Raw genomic sequence first — 14,026 nt, forward strand, 5'->3', positions numbered from 1 at the left:
TGGTAGGTGTTTATAGTCAGATAGTCAGTCAAATGTTATGTTTTGTTTACATCGAGCATATGAAACGATGTTTGAACACTGCACAAAATAAATTAATAGATGGCGCTTGACCAGCCACATTTTAAAATGTAACGTGATTTAATGAATACACGGATGCAACTAGCTGCAGTAACGACTATCATAATAAAGAGTTATTCAAGTATAGTTAAAGCGCAGAAGTATTACAAACATTAAAACAGGTTTACATCTTTTGATTAATTTGGATTAAATGAGACAAAAAAAAAACATTAAAAAAACAGGCAAGTGTGTTGCATTATTTCATTTGCACATACTGCTGAACACCTCTAGGGCTCACTGTTGGATAGCTGGTGTACATGCAAATCTGCTCCTCTCTGAGTTCAGAGTTAAAATGGCTGCTGCTCGCACAGTCGCTGCCTGGATGTGTTCCCGGGATGTTCTCCTGCTCTGTTTAAGTGTTAGAGCTGCTTCTGAAGCCATCCATAGCCGAGCACTGTTCCACACACGCTCCCTCATACTGTAGGGGTCAGTAGGTCAGCAGGTCAGCTCATCATTACATGAGCCCAAGAAGAGGATTAACAGTGCATCTTCTCTCACGACATTCTCCTCAACTTTCACAAACAAGACAAAACAACAAATATGAAGAAAAAGACAACAAGGTATAAGAAGCTAAGTGTGACAGTCTAGATCTGTTTGTCCCAACACGTCACTAAACCTTTATATTAAATATTATAACTCATAAGAAACCTTCTATGTTATGGCAGCACCCTGCAATCAAATGGCATGTGCAAAACATGAGATATTGACAAAGCAGCATGTTAGGCAATCTCTGGAAAACTCTTTATTAAAAAGGTGTCACTTGCAACTGTTACATCAAGTTTTTTTCCCATCCATAATGATGCTGAATTTGGGTCTACAGACTACACAGACTACATGGTCAAAGATGTTCAGTGTTTTCATTTTTCTTGCAGGGATCAACAAAAAACAAGAAACGTGAATAGTTTACGCAGATAAAATATAGCTTGCAGGAAAGATTTTATTTATTTCCAGGAATTTAAAATGGGTGGGTTGGGGTATTAATGTGCTGCTGGCAAGCTCAGCAGACACATTGCGATATTATAGGCCTTCAGATGCTGTTTTAGTGTTTGCTGAGAATGACATTGAAGTGTACCCAATAAACTAGCCACTGCGCGTAGCATTTTGTCTATAGCCACACTAAGCAAATGCATTTGGAAACTTAATTTATGTCACGTTAAATTATGTTCCTTTGTTCAGAATCATACATTCGTATACTAATGCATTATTTATGTTTCTTTTCCAGATTTCTTATACCAGGATAGGCATGGCAAGTAGATGCTTCAGTTCAACATTGACAAATTGCCTTGAGGTGCAGTTTGGACTAACTAATGGTAGATTTTGTTTTCAATAAGGAGGTTAATATATCATCAAGTCATACAGAATCTGTCCAGATTCTGAAGGTCATTTAGACTCCTGCCAGTGATCCTGTCACCCCTTGAGATTAGAAGTTGTGCAAGCCAAGCCATGAATAAAACCATTCTTTTACTGACTAGAGCCTGCAGTGTTCACTGTATGTAACCATACAGTGAACTAAAACATCTAAACACACACCTGCTGTCTCAGTCCTTGGACCAATGTATACATAAAAACAATACATACATTATATATATATATATATATATATATATATATATATATATATATATATATATATATATATATATATATATATATATATATATATATATATATATATATATATATATATATATATATATATATATATACCTTTTGTAACTATGCATATAAGGATATAGATAGGTACAAAAACAGTTTTGAAACAGTTACAAGTGAAATAGTTGTGTGGATGTAGCCAAGTCCAGCTTTAAACAGAACAAAGGGTTACAATCTCTTTATCATGTGGCCAGAATTCCTTACTCTGTTGAGCCAACAACCTCATTCAAGGATGAGGATGCAAAAAGGTACAGTATGTGATGTTTACATTACTTTATTAGGATCAGCAATACAAGTATTTCTTCAGTACAAAGTATATGTTTTGGCCTAATGTAAGTTGCAGTGTACCATATATTATATATCTGCACATGCAATGAAAGGTGAAGACAAATTATAATCAAGTGAAAGGATATGACTTGCTTTTCTTATCAAGGAGAAATACTTTGTTTTATTAATCTGACTTTATTTATTTTATTTTTTACTCCATAGAAGGATGTAAACATTATATGGAAAGAAAAAAATCTACCTAAACAAAGCAAACATGTGGTGGAAAGGACATTGTACTAACATGAGGCTTATGAATCTTTACCAATAAAGAAAAACTATAAACAAATATAATGTTCAAACCAAAGTACATAATTAGAAATCTACACAATTTGGTTATCAAAGTTGATGTTCAAAGTATCAACTTCATGGGGAATAAGTTGTGTGTGAACTCTGTCAATGGCATAAAAAAGAGAAGTTATTGGTTCTCCTTCTTGGTTTTTGTCAGTGAGTATAATTACTAATAAAGTTCTTTTAAAACTCCTACAGCAGAACTATTCATCATACCTTCTATTGATCTATGATTGTGGCTTTCACAATTCATAGGATAATAACCTCAAAAACTTAAAAATGCATTTAGTGGTGCACAATTTGAACACAAGCAAAATGCTACTACAGACATCTGATTTCAGTTTCAGGTTCTAGGGTAGAAATACCTCTGCTTTGTGTCTTACAATAAACATAACTAATGTCTCCCTTTTTACCAGACAAGCAAAAAGGTTCTGGTGCCTTTAGAGAAGGGTCCAGCATCCGAGGTGGGAGGGTGTGCGTTGGGGCCTCCCAGTGAATGGCCTTGCTGGCAAGTAAAAAGAACTTTCATCAAAGCAACCTTTAAAGTATTGGTGAATAAGACAATGTTTTGTGTTGCACAGCAACAGCAAGAACATAAATCCCTCTAAATGGCAACATTACAAAAAGGTTTATAAACAATTGCATGATTCATTTTGCATAATCATTGACACAGGAGTTTGAGAGGTATAAACATGAGACACACACTTGACATTCAAATCCGTGGCAGCACTATCTAAGAAACTCCTAGAAAACATTCACTCACTGTTCCACAAAATTTCTCAATTCACTCTATGCTGCTTCTTTAATTTTGGCAAGCACAGCTCACAGAAATATTTCAGCTCGACTGTTCTTCAAACAGAACCACACTTATGTGTCTGACAGGTGTATCACCAGTTCGTCAGTCTGTGGAGGGTCATTGTCACCTAGCAATTCTGTTTCAGGCACTGACATGTCCTTGTTTTGGTCCAGCCCATCCTGGGTCGGCCTTTCAGCCAAGTCCTCATCATTGGTCTTGGAGTCCTCATTGAGCAAAGCTGCTCGTTCTGTGACAGAAGTGTTGGAAGGGGCAGTGGTGACATAGCCTGTAGATGTGGATCCACTGCCACTATGGTGAGAACCAGCTTTGGCAACCATTTGTGGTGGGTGGTGCATCTGCTGGTGGGGAATTTGCATAGGTATTTGCATAGGGTAAAAGTTCTGCAGGTATGGGTAAGCTGGCATGGGGTGATACCCATTGACAGGGATGTAGAGCTGCTGAGGCACCATTGGTCGATGCATTTGGCCCTTCATGGGCATGAACTGGGGCTGATGGAAAGGCAAGCTCTTCTTAGGGCTGGTGTAACGAGATGCATTTGCCGTGCTGATGCTGATGTTGCTAACAGGACTGGTGCTCAGAGAGCTGGTCTGGGTAGTGTTGCTGGTGCCAGAAGTCTGAGCCGAGCTGTTATAGTTGGATAGGCTTTCCCAAGAGCGCAAGCGTGTGTGGATGTCCTTGAAGCGAGGCCTTCTCGCTTGGAATTCACTCCAACACTCCAGCATGAGGGTGTAAATCCAGGATGGGCAGTCATCTGGACAAGACAGTAGCTGATGACTGCGCAACATCTCGATCACGTCCTGGTTGGAGTAGCCACAATACGGCTGCAGACCGTAACTGAAAGTCTCCCACAGCAAGACACCATAAGACCAGATGTCGGAGTCGGTGGACAACTTTCCATACATAACAGCTTCTGGGGACATCCAACGAATTGGGAAAGGGCTTGTGCCCATGAGGTTGTAGTAATCAGCGGAGTAGACATCTCTGAACAGGCCCAGATCCAGGATCTTGATGCTGAGTTTGTCAAAGACTAGAATGTTTCGGGCAGCAAGGTCTTTATGGACTACTTGCTGGGTGGAAAGGTACTCCATTCCGGCAGCAATCTGGGTGATAATATGAAGAAAATCGGCTTGCTCCAGTGTAGATTTGACTGTCTTGCCATCATCTGAGCTGCCAACATCCGAGTTAGGGGAGCGCATCACCAAATACTCATGGAGGTCACCAAGGCTGGAGTAAGTGAATATCATGCTCATCGGCTGCTCTTTAGTGACATAACCCAGCAAACAAACAATATTTTGGTGTTGTAGGTGAACGCGGAGCATGGCTTCATGGCGAAATTCCTCACAGAGAGGGGCATCAACCTTGTCTCTTAATGTTTTGATGGCCACCACCTGGGTCTGTTCACCAGGTGCAGTGCCGTACATGTGGCCCTTGTAAACCTTGCCAAACCGATCCTCACCAAGCTCCTCCATAAACCGCACGGCTGACATGTTGATCTCCCGCAGCTTGGCCTGCAGCCACAAAGCAATAAATACAATTGCATGTCATCAAAGTGTATGGCCATCAATAAAACTTAATCTCATACTTTAGCACTGGAATGCAACCGTTAATAATTTAGGTGACGGGAGGTCACTCTCTTTTTGATTCCTGGGTGTACAGACTAAAACCAGCACTGCCTTAAACAAATTAAAGCATAAGTGTTAGTGGGGTTGTGCTGCTTCAGGTAACAATGAGATGCTGAAATACGATCAACGGATTTGAGTTTGTGTAATAGATCTATGATTTTGAGGGTTCATCAGACACCAAAACAATGCACAGTGATGTACAATACTGTGACACCATTGTCAAATAATCTTTTAGCCCTTGTGTGAAGAGGGGCTAAACGATTATTCCTATAATTTGTGTTAAAAAATAATGAAGGAGCTATGCTTTCTAATACAGTGCAAAAGTCAGTCTATACACAACCACAGATAAGAAATAATTTAAATGAAGTATCCCTGTGTAGTGAGCCTCTATACTCTTTACTGTGTGTGTGTGTGTGTGTGTGTGTGTGTGTGTGTGTGTGTGTGTGTGTGTGTGTGTGTGTGTGTGTGTGTGTATTACCTGTTGTTTTTGCTGATTAAGGAGAGACAGCTCCATGTCCTGGTTAGGTGAGCTGTTTAGCTGGCAGCGGGGTGGTGTGTCAGTCGAGTCCTTTTGTTTATTGCGACACATGCAGACCAGAAAGAAGAGGCAAGCGATGACCAAAGGGATGGCAATGGCAGGAATTAGAATAAACAGGATCTCCTTCCTAGGGCTGTCTGGGAGCTCTGAAGATAGGAAGACAACAAAGAAAGTCCTCTGAATTTGTATTGCATTGACAGTGTTCATTCGATGTGCCTTTAGTGGTCAGTCTACTGAAATCAGTCAACTGAAAATAAGTGCTAGAATATAATTCTAATTAGTTACAGTCTTAAATGAACAAATGTGTCCAGTCTCCTGAAAAGCAAAATAAATAATTAACAGGATCTATTGAGAAATAAAGATCTTTAGTTAAAAGTAAAACAAAAAATTTCTACTCATCAGATGTGACTTGAAAGGATATTTATCACTACAGATACATAAACGTAGAGGAAATCCATGGTAACCGGTGGCAAAATACTGTTTATTATATTAGCACTGCCCATCCCTGGGCAGTACCTGAGCTCTGAATATTTCCCATCTCAAAACTGTCAGCTCTAGCTTTCTAACTGAACTAGAGTAGTATTGCATCTTAAGTTGCAGCTCACATTTTCAATATTGCAATATTGTGTTTAGTGTGACGGCACTTGTAGAATACATCCTTTATTACACTGCTGACAGATCCATTACAGTGCTGTCCTACAGACCACATGGGTAGCTAAGAGTCTCTTATTTCAGCTCCCTTCCAGCCTGAAACAATCTTGGTTGTCTAATCGTGACAAAAGACAATGTCTACATTGTCTTTCACACATTCATTCAGTGAAACAATGTCAGATGAAAGAAAGCTGCATCTGTTGTTCACGCAACGCAATGTGACACTCTGTTAGCCGTCCATGTTGTCTAAAGATCATACATCACAGCATGGCAAAATGCTGATTGTTAGTTGAATGCCTCTGCGTTTGCGACGGCTTATGACACTTATAAACAGTTCGTCATTCATTTTGGCCCCAGCAAACATTAATCCGTCTCCTCTGGCATACACTGATCCCTACCGATGAATGCCACTGCTGCCTTGTGCGACTGATACATGAAATCTCATTCACTGGCAGATGCTACATTGCACCAACATACTGATGTTAAGCCACTCTTGTGTTGTATGCGGATTCTTAGTGTTAAGCCCTTTGACAACTGGTATGTCTGCTGGTGGAGTGGAAAAAGAGTTTTGTCATCTGTGTTCCACTGGCTTAAACCTCTTCCCATAACATTTGTTCCTGGCATTTAAAAAACAGCAGTGGCCATTTGGCATAATGGCCATTGAAAACTGGCAGGCATTAATGCACATATCAGAAATAAATTGCACATTTAACAGTATAGTTAGGTAATGTACTGTGCCAACAATCACATTAAAATCACATAAAGTACAATTTCAAAATGTTATGTTTTTGGGTCATATAGACTTTACAATGTGTGTTTTACACAGCTAATAATCAGCTGCTGGCTTTATTCATCTATATCTGTTAAAGTAATGCCTTTTGTCATTCTGACCACTAGTTCTCCTGTACACTTGGCATACAGGAGACATTCCATCTGGTTGCAATTTGCAAACTCATACTTATTTTTTATTTTAGTTAGGTGAAACTACTGTGCTGGTGTGTTGCCTTTAGGTTAATGTGACAGCATTCACATACTGGTGTTCTGGACAAAAACGAGGAAGAAAAACAGGTAGAATTGTCTAACACCTCTTAAATGAAGATCACTTTGTGGTTTGTCTTTTATTCACAGTGTTTTACAACAAACGTTCTTAATAATAAGAATGATAATCTCAAACTAACTATTAAGGGTACAATTGTTGCATTCGGGTACTCACTGCAGGGCTGGATGTCACACAGGTCCATCCTGACCTGAGGATCCAGCGTGAAACACCACGGCGCCTGCATCTGGCCCCCTGGGTTACGGCAGAAGTTGTGACTTCCCCACAGCTCGGGGTAGTCTTGGGACAGATGGTGACTGTGAGGGTACTGAGAGCTCCATGGCTGGCAGTGATGACCAGACATAGTGACGCTGACTGTGCCCCTGTAGTCAGCTCCACTTCCGTTGTAGCAGCTGTGGTCTGTTGGTGAATCTGTAAGGGAGACAGTGAATCGGTGGGGTTATAGTATTGATTTTCAGCTAGTTCACCGAGTGGCAGTTCTGTGGTGTGTAATGTGGGAACCCATTTTGACTGGACTGTTAAATATGTCCAGTTAAAATATTGTTTAACTGTTAAAACATATCCAGTTCATGTGTTATGTTTACTTTGTAAGGCTTTGTATAGAACACTTCAATATTTTAGGAAATCAGTTTGGTACAGAACTGTCAGGATGTGGTTAGCCGAGCTTAGCATAACGACTGGAAGCAGGGTAAAGCAGCTAGCCTGGTTCAATCCAGTGTATTTACCCTTCCAGCACTGCAAATTGTTGTGTTCATTCCGGAAGGTGCTTTTACATGCATATGTGTGGTTTGTGCATGCTATAGCATCCACCTACATGGACCCAGTTTCTCTGGTGGCACTCCGATCCTCATACAGGAAGCAGCATCGGTTGTGCCAGGCCGCGGCAGTAGGTGGCAGCTGGGGAGTTCCAGCTGCATGAGGATCATGGGATTGGACCTGGCAATGTTGTACTCGGCGTGGCACAGGTCGTTCTCCAGGGCCTCGCACTCATCTCGACACAGCTGGCGCCGCCGTGGTGCCCGAGAGCCCTCGTCACACAAAGGAAAGACGTAGTAGCAGAAGGACGGGATGGCGAATCTGGAGCACTGATCCGATAGGTGGGTGGAGGTGCCAATCATAGTAAAGGCAGCTTGTAAGGAGGAAACAAAGACACGTTTGAACCGCATGTTTTTTGTAATCTCAGATATCTTCAATAGTTAGAATTATACCCCGCTGTTTATTGATCATATTGAAATAGGCCAACGAAAAGAGTCAGGTGTTTTTAAAAATTTTTTTTTTTTTACCTGTGATGCGGTTTTCACTTTCCCCCTGCATCTGTAGAGATTCAACATAAATGCTCTGGTTGCCAATGAAGCGAGCACAAGCAATGCCTCGGTACGGCTGGCAGAAACCTTTCACATGCGACCTGAAGAGAAAAATGAACCATTTTTGAAACATTTTCTTTTTCAAAGCAGAAGTAAAAAAAGAGAGAAAACAAAAAACTAAGAAACTAAGAGGTAAATATGTATTTACAGCAGCCACTTACAACTACTATTATCGCTATATACCGTGACTCTGACATGTTGACCAGAGCTAATATATCATCGGCTCAGTTTCCATCCATCCATTATCTGAACCGCTTATCCTCATTGGGGTGCTGGAGCTGATCCCAGCTGTCAATGGGTGAAGGCAGGGTACACCCTGGACAAGTCACCAGTTCATCACAGGGCAGACACATAGACAGACAACCATTCATACTCACATTCACACCTACGGGCAATTTGGAGTCCAATTAACCTATGCAGCATGTCTTTGGACTGTGGGAGGAAGCCGGAGAACCCGGAGAGAACCTACGCTGTCACGGGGAGAACATGCAAACTCCACACAGAAGGACCTGTCAGACCAGTATCCGAACCACAGACGCTCTTGCTGTGAGGCGTCAGTGCTAGCCACTACACCACCGTGCAGCCCTCTAATTTCAGTTTATTATAGAAAAAGTTATGTTTTCTGATAAGTAACAATAAATGTCAATTAATAGATTTGATCAGCTTGATAGCCATTTAAAAACAGTTTCATCCTTACATCCTTAAATAGTTGGTACACCAAATGGACATTTAAATTATCTGCCAGACTCTAATAAATAGTTATCCTACTAAATAGAAAATATGCTGCCAGAAAAATTAACTTGCACAAAAAGGAAATGATGAAAGGGTACAAAATGGAAAAACTACATTTAGCCCGAAAAGAGTCATGATATTAAAATTATATTAGAAAAAGCTTACACTTAAATAACCAAGCCACCATAATAATATTTCTCATCCATAGCTGCAACGCACCTACTCCGCGCACGCACGCACGCACACACACACACAACACACACACACACACACACACAGTTCACAACTTCTTGGCTACATATGACTGTTGATCACTTATTCCTGGAAAGCTATTAAATCTATTCTTGTTAATCTATTCGTATTTCCTTTTCTCCCGATATCTCATTATGAGTACTTTAAAACATTATGTAATGGAAAAGCCATTACCAGACAGACCTTTGGCATTCCCACTATGAAGAGAAGTCTCCTGGACGTGTTGGGCTGACTGTAGAGCTCTATGTTTATGTTCCTTGAATGAGCGATGAACTTAAAGATACCTGAGAGAGGGAAGGTTCTTTTTTGAGCCGAATAAATTCGGAAAAGACGATTTTTTACTCAATGCCTACTTACGAACCAGCATATTAAGCCTCAGGCTTACTTTTCTCGCATTTCCAGAACAGTCAAGCACACACGGTTCCATTAATACTGCAATTGAGGGTCTGCGTTGGTCTGGCATTCCACCGTGCACATTTCCCAATCCACACTCCGTTCCAGTTAATGCACCATAATGTTGTTCGCCAGGAGTTCAATGCCATCTGGCCGTTTCTGTATTCCTTTAAAGACAAATTATTTAAATGTAGATAACATTGGATCTCCTTGCATATCCTCTCTTCAAAACAAGTATCCACTCTAAAGTCAGCGTGGTAACACATTTTGGACTGCAAGCAGGAGTCTACATGGGGTCTCACAGACCCTTGTGGAGGACATCGACAGCACGCAAATACACGGACACGGGCAGAGTATTACTTGGCTTTCAGTCCAATTGGAAAACAATAATATCACTAAAGATCTAGTCAGAGTAAAAACCCTGAACAACTGAATCAAATTAAAGATAATGATCTGCAGTCAGGTGTGTGGTCTGTATATAACAAGTGAACATAGTCCCCGTGTAACTTTCATGAACTGACAAAACAGTTAAAGTAAGACAAAAACACGGACGACCCTAAAACAGGATCAGCGGTTTGGATAATGGATGGATGGAAGGACTAAAATGGTAAATCACTGCTGGTGGCTGCTAATGGATGCACTATGGATGCATTTGTTACAACCGGCAAGCATTGGACAAAACTAATGTCAGTACAGATTATTTTGCGATTCAGGAGTGGGGCTCTTAATGAAAAGTTTTTCCTGAAAGTGGCACTAGAGGTCATGTGGTTATTACAATCAAAATGATTTATGAATTTCAATGTGCTGAGTGAGGTAAGATTGTGACATTTCATGTACACTGGTGGATAGGTATTTGTTGGCAAATGGACTGGACTTTTCTAGTCTTCTGACAACTCAAAGCCCTTTAACATTTACACACATTCATACACTGTAGGAGCAGCTACAGGAGCAATGTGAGGTTAAGTGTCTTGTCCATGGGCTAGCAGGGATCAAACCGCCACTCCTCTGATTAAAGGACGACCCTGCATCATCTGAATTGTAGACAGGGTTTATTGGTGCTTGTCAGCTGAGGATCTGATTCCACCAATTTGCTCAAGTCGACAACATCAGTTAGTCCACAAATGAATGAATATTGGCCCTGCTGAGATAACAGTGGGTGAATTGTAAAGTGTGATGACGGCTGGAGGAAAATGACTTCCTTTAGCACTCTGGCCACACAGCCTAAACCTCCCCGGTGCTCTTTGCAGACACTGACCCCCATCATTAGCTTCTTTGGTGCCCCAGTAAAGAAACCAGTCAGTCACAAAACCGTCTAATTCACCTACTGAAAAACTTGAAAGCAATGTGTAAATTACTGCCGTTAATAGCTGATTTATATGATTATAAAACTAAAAAACATCGCTACACTTCAAGCATGTCTTACAGACATAAACACCTGGATGACATGCAACTTCTTGATGGTAAACTGAGACAAAACTGAATTTATTTTACTGAGCCCAGAACACCTCAGAAATCAATTATATAATAATATAGTTTCTCGAGATGGCATTGCTCTGGCATCTTGCACCACTGTAAAGAATCTCAATCTCAGCATCTTTGACTAGGACTTAATGCACCATAATGTTGTTCGCCAGGAGTTCAATGCCATCTGGCTGTTTCTGTATTCTTTTAAAGACAAATTATTTAAATGTAGATAACATTGGATCTCCTTGCATGGACAATAAAGGACAATAGTTAATTGTCCTTTAACTCCCACGTAAAACTAATCTCAAGAATCGCCTTTTTTCACCAAGGTCACCATGTCTGTGAATATGAGATTACAGATTACAGAACAATCAATCCCTCCTCACACCACTCACACCACTGTGCCAAACACATAAACAGTGTCAACAATGCTTTAAATATTTAGACATATAGTTAATTTTCTAACTAACAAATACAATACATAATAGTTATGAACGCTGGAGGAAAGACCTGCTCCGTGAATACTGTTAGCTAAAAAGTAACGAGACACCAGCATGTGAAGCTGCTGGGTGTTGGTGCTCGACAGGAAGTTATGCTGGTTAAACCAACTGATCTGAACTTGTTTTCAAACTTGGCTCTTTGCTAAGGTCATTCTTTTGTTATGTTTGTGCTTGGTTTAGGCACCCAGGTCAGACTTGAGTCCTAATCCACAAAACAAACATGCAGAGCCTAAAGCCGGGGCATACACACTCAGAACAGGCCGGCATGCTTCCAGTACTATGATGTGACGGCTGCTCTGTCCTCGCAGGCTGGGAGCCTGTTGGCTTTTGATTAGCTACAATCCGATTCACACACAGCGAATTGAATCAAGTTGGTAAGAAATATGGACACGGCCTCTTATCATATCAGTAACACTCATAGATAAACAGAAGGCTTACTTGTGCTTTTGACTTTGACTCAGTAGCATGCCACCACTTACTAATAACGTCTGTCATGTAGCTGCCAGACCCTTTAGACCAGAGCCAATGCAACGTATCCTCACACAGCTGTTTGGAGGATATCTTTCATTAAATTATCTAAAAAATGATTTCAACAACACTTGATTGAGGAAAAGCAATTATAGTTTGCTAACATGTTTGTTATTCCTGGTTCACAATTACATGTTACCATTGTGCAAGTCTTTCCATAAACATAACACATCTTCACCATCAACACATTTGCAGCTAAGGATGTTGTCAGAAATGTTAGGAAGCTCCCTGTTCATGTAAAAGTGACAAGCAGGCCTGCATATGAATCCCTTTACTCACATCTACGCAGTATTTAGTATTATGTATGTTTTGGAGGCTGAAAATGCAATTTATCCTTTTGGATATGATATCATCAGACAGACAGACAGACAGACAGACAGACAGACAGACAGACAGACAGACAGACAGACGAGCAGTTCATTCTCATCTGAAGAAAGATAGGAGAAGGTTTTTCAGGGCATTTCCTATTTTAACTGCTATTTTCACATGGTTGGCCGACCTCATTCCATTGCTCTGTAAAACATGATAATTGAGGCTCATGTCAGCCTTTTTTTTAATCTTCACACCACCTCATACTTTTAAGTTGACACAGGAGACCCATCTCATAGTGTTGAGAGTGTGGACACCTCATAGACGTAGTATGACAATTGGCCTGGCTGTTACTGTTATGTGTGTACACGTACACACGTGTACACACACACACACACACACACACACACACACACACACACACACACACACACACACACGCACACACACACACACACGCACACACACACACACACACACACACACACACACACACACAGTCTCTAGGTGTTGTTGTGTAACAGTCAGGCCTCTTTTGCTTCTGGAATGCTGCGTGCTATCTAAACTCACACACTGAGGCAGCATTGCGCTGCCTTTGTTTGAGAAAGGGGCTGCTGTCACTGTGACTTTATAGTGCGTCTTGCACACATTCTGTGTCAAAGTTGGCTTATTGCATATTTCTAAAATTACATTGATTTATTGATCATCGTAAACTGCTTTGAATGCCAAAAATGTTCTGCTTTCAGCCAAACATTCGTTAGGCTTTTTTTATTTGTCTTTTAACTAAACAGAATGTCTTTAGATCTGGGCTGTTGGTCGGACAAAACAAGACACCTGAAGATGTCACAAGTGCTCTGAGAAAATTCAAATGGACAATATTTCACTATTTTTATTTTACCTATAGAACAATGAATGAATGAAATCATTGGCATATTGCACCCTTAAACACATTAGGACATGTGAACTCTGACTGAACTACTTGAAACTGTTACTTTGACTTTGCAGAAAGATGTAAATGTATCGATTGCTTAATACTGGTATTTAGGGTTTCTAGTAGAACATGTTTACATGGTTTAATGATTAAAAAACATAATATTTTTCTCCTTCTGTCCATCTGAATATATTTGTATTCTCTCAGATCTGCTCCGTTTGAGCACCCGAGTTGTGTTTAGACTTTGTACATGGGGATTATATATTATTGTAGACCTGATTTATATGTTTAATTTGATACCTAATATGTTGTTGTTTTTTGGGGGATTCATACCATGTTTTTTTCTTGATTTGTACCTTGTGAACTGATATAAAAGGGTCTGCACCTACCCCCCGCCCCCCCGAAGAAGTCCAGTCTCCACTGGTTGGCTTGCAAGAAAAATATGGTGCACTCTACAAAGGCAGTTCTGAACCTGTGGGCGGC

At 40.6% G+C, this 14,026-nt stretch overlaps 1 protein-coding gene across 1 annotated transcript in view; it reads right to left on the minus strand.

Moving 5' to 3' along the window:
* Window positions 1-3,162: 3,162 nt before the first annotated feature.
* Window positions 3,163-14,026, minus strand: part of ror2 (receptor tyrosine kinase-like orphan receptor 2) — a 43,706-nt gene continuing 32,842 nt past the window's right edge. Inside the window, exons 5-9 of the mRNA XM_068574286.1 lie at window positions 8,354-8,475; window positions 7,885-8,199; window positions 7,227-7,481; window positions 5,303-5,508; window positions 3,163-4,710 (exon numbers count right to left, since the gene is read on the minus strand). Coding sequence (XP_068430387.1) covers window positions 3,253-4,710; window positions 5,303-5,508; window positions 7,227-7,481; window positions 7,885-8,199; window positions 8,354-8,475 — 2,356 coding nt within the window. The 3' untranslated portion in view covers window positions 3,163-3,252. The remainder of the gene's footprint in view (window positions 4,711-5,302; window positions 5,509-7,226; window positions 7,482-7,884; window positions 8,200-8,353; window positions 8,476-14,026) is intronic.

Source organism: Clinocottus analis, unplaced genomic scaffold (genome assembly GCF_023055335.1).
Source record: "Clinocottus analis isolate CAN_PGR_092001 unplaced genomic scaffold, fCliAna1.0.p SCAF_13, whole genome shotgun sequence".
Classification (NCBI taxonomy): Eukaryota; Metazoa; Chordata; class Actinopteri; order Perciformes; family Cottidae; genus Clinocottus; species Clinocottus analis.